This window comes from Prionailurus bengalensis, chromosome A1, assembly GCF_016509475.1.
Source record: "Prionailurus bengalensis isolate Pbe53 chromosome A1, Fcat_Pben_1.1_paternal_pri, whole genome shotgun sequence".
NCBI classification, from domain to species: domain Eukaryota; kingdom Metazoa; phylum Chordata; class Mammalia; order Carnivora; family Felidae; genus Prionailurus; species Prionailurus bengalensis.
This window is the reverse complement of record NC_057343.1, coordinates 99,734,645-99,736,420: the sequence shown is the minus strand read 5'-3', so window position 1 is coordinate 99,736,420 and position 1,776 is coordinate 99,734,645. Positions and strand designations below refer to the sequence as shown.

Here is a 1,776-nt window from a genome sequence, read left to right as displayed (position 1 = left end):
AGATTTCAAGCTATAGTGAAAAGCTACAGCCATCAAGACAGTATGGTACTGGCACAAAAACAGACACACAGATCAGTGGAACAAAATAGAAAACCCACAAATGGACCCACAACTATCTGGTCAGTTCATCTTTGACAAAGCAGGAAAGACTATCCAATGGAAAAAAAGACAGTCTTTGCAACAAATGGTGTTGGGAAAACTGGACAGCGACATGCAGAAGAATGAACCTGGACCACTTTCTTATACCATAAACAAAAATAAATTCAAAATGGGGAAAGCCCTAAATGTGAGACAGGAAACCAATGAAATCCTAGAGGATAAAACAGGCAGCAATCTCTTTGACCTCAGCCACAGCAACTTCTTACCAGACGCATCTTTGGAAGCAAGGGAACAAAAGCAAAACTGAACTACTTCATCAGAATAAAAAGCTTCTGCACAGCAAAGGAAACAATCAACAAAACTAAAAGGCAGCCTATGGAATGGAAGAGGTATTTGCAAATTACATACCGGATAAGGGATTAGTATCCAAAATCTATCAAGAACTTATCAACCTCAACACTGCCCCCCCCCAAAAAAAGCAAATAATCCAGTTAAGAAATGGGCTGAAGACATGAATAGACATTTTTCCAAAGAAGGTAGTCAGATGGCTAATAGACACGTGTTCTTACCTTCTTAACTTACAGAAACAGTACACTGTGTTCTAGAGCTACTTTTACTTTCCTACAAAGCATGTTGTTTTCAACATGTGTGTTTATTTAGTACTGAAATTATGGATACCCAGAAAGTCTGTAGCTTGCTGGTACCACAAGCAACATTGCATGAATCAATCTGTGTGCATTCCTTTGTAAACTTTAAGGTTCATGACCAGGACTGGGATTGCTGGCTCAGAGAGCATTAATTTTACTAAGTACTGCTTCAGTGCCTTCCAGGACTCCTGCAGCCATCACATTCCCACCACAGAAGGTGAAGATTCCTGTTGTTTATGTTCTGCCAAACATGTGGCATGATCCATGCCCATAATGTATCTAGAATGATATCTCTTTACGTAATTTTCATTTTTTCTATTCCAGAGGTGGAGCAATGGATTACCTTGCTCCTGGCAAAATGGAGCTCGAGGCCATGAGTAGATATACCAGCCCAGTGAAACTGGCTCTCTTCCCCCACCTGACCACAGTGCTATTGGCTGCTAGCATATTCTTTACCCTGTGGTTCTTCATTTGCAAGGTTACCTCCCCCAAGTGCACTCTGGATATCTACAAAGAGTTCCTCATCTCTTTGGTGGCCTCGCTCCTCATGGGATTTGGAGTCCCCTTCCTGCTGCTCTGGGTCAGCATGTACATCTGAACTCTCAAAGGTTCCAATCAGGTGGCTTCATGGAACCCCTGCTTTGGTAAACTGATTGTTTTACTACTGCTGGGAGCGCCCTCACCAGCTGCTCACAATAAAGGTAGATGTGTGCAAAAAAACTTTCATTTTTGTATTTACCAATGAACATGAGCCTCTCCTTTTAAGACTAGTGATTTTTTTAGGCTTCTTCTGTAAGTTCCTGGTCCAAATTTTTGCAATCCTATGTTGAGATATTTATATTTTTCTTACTGATTTGTAGTAATCTCTACTATAGTAAAACACACATACACACACACACACACACACAGAAACACATGCATACAAATCACTTGGGGACCTTGATACAATACATATTCTGACCTACTGGGTTTGAGGTGAGTCTCCAAAGTCTATATTTTCCGTAAACTCTTAGATGGTAATGATAATGAT

At 40.6% G+C, this 1,776-nt stretch overlaps 1 protein-coding gene across 1 annotated transcript; it reads left to right on the top strand.

Annotated features, from left to right (window-relative positions):
- Positions 1-1,104: 1,104 nt before the first annotated feature.
- LOC122472171 (transmembrane protein 258-like) lies at positions 1,105-1,402 on the top strand. The gene has a single exon (XM_043561465.1). It carries the CDS (start codon positions 1,105-1,107, stop codon positions 1,342-1,344), a length of 240 nt encoding a protein of 79 aa, XP_043417400.1. The 3' UTR covers positions 1,345-1,402.
- Positions 1,403-1,776: the final 374 nt, after the last annotated feature.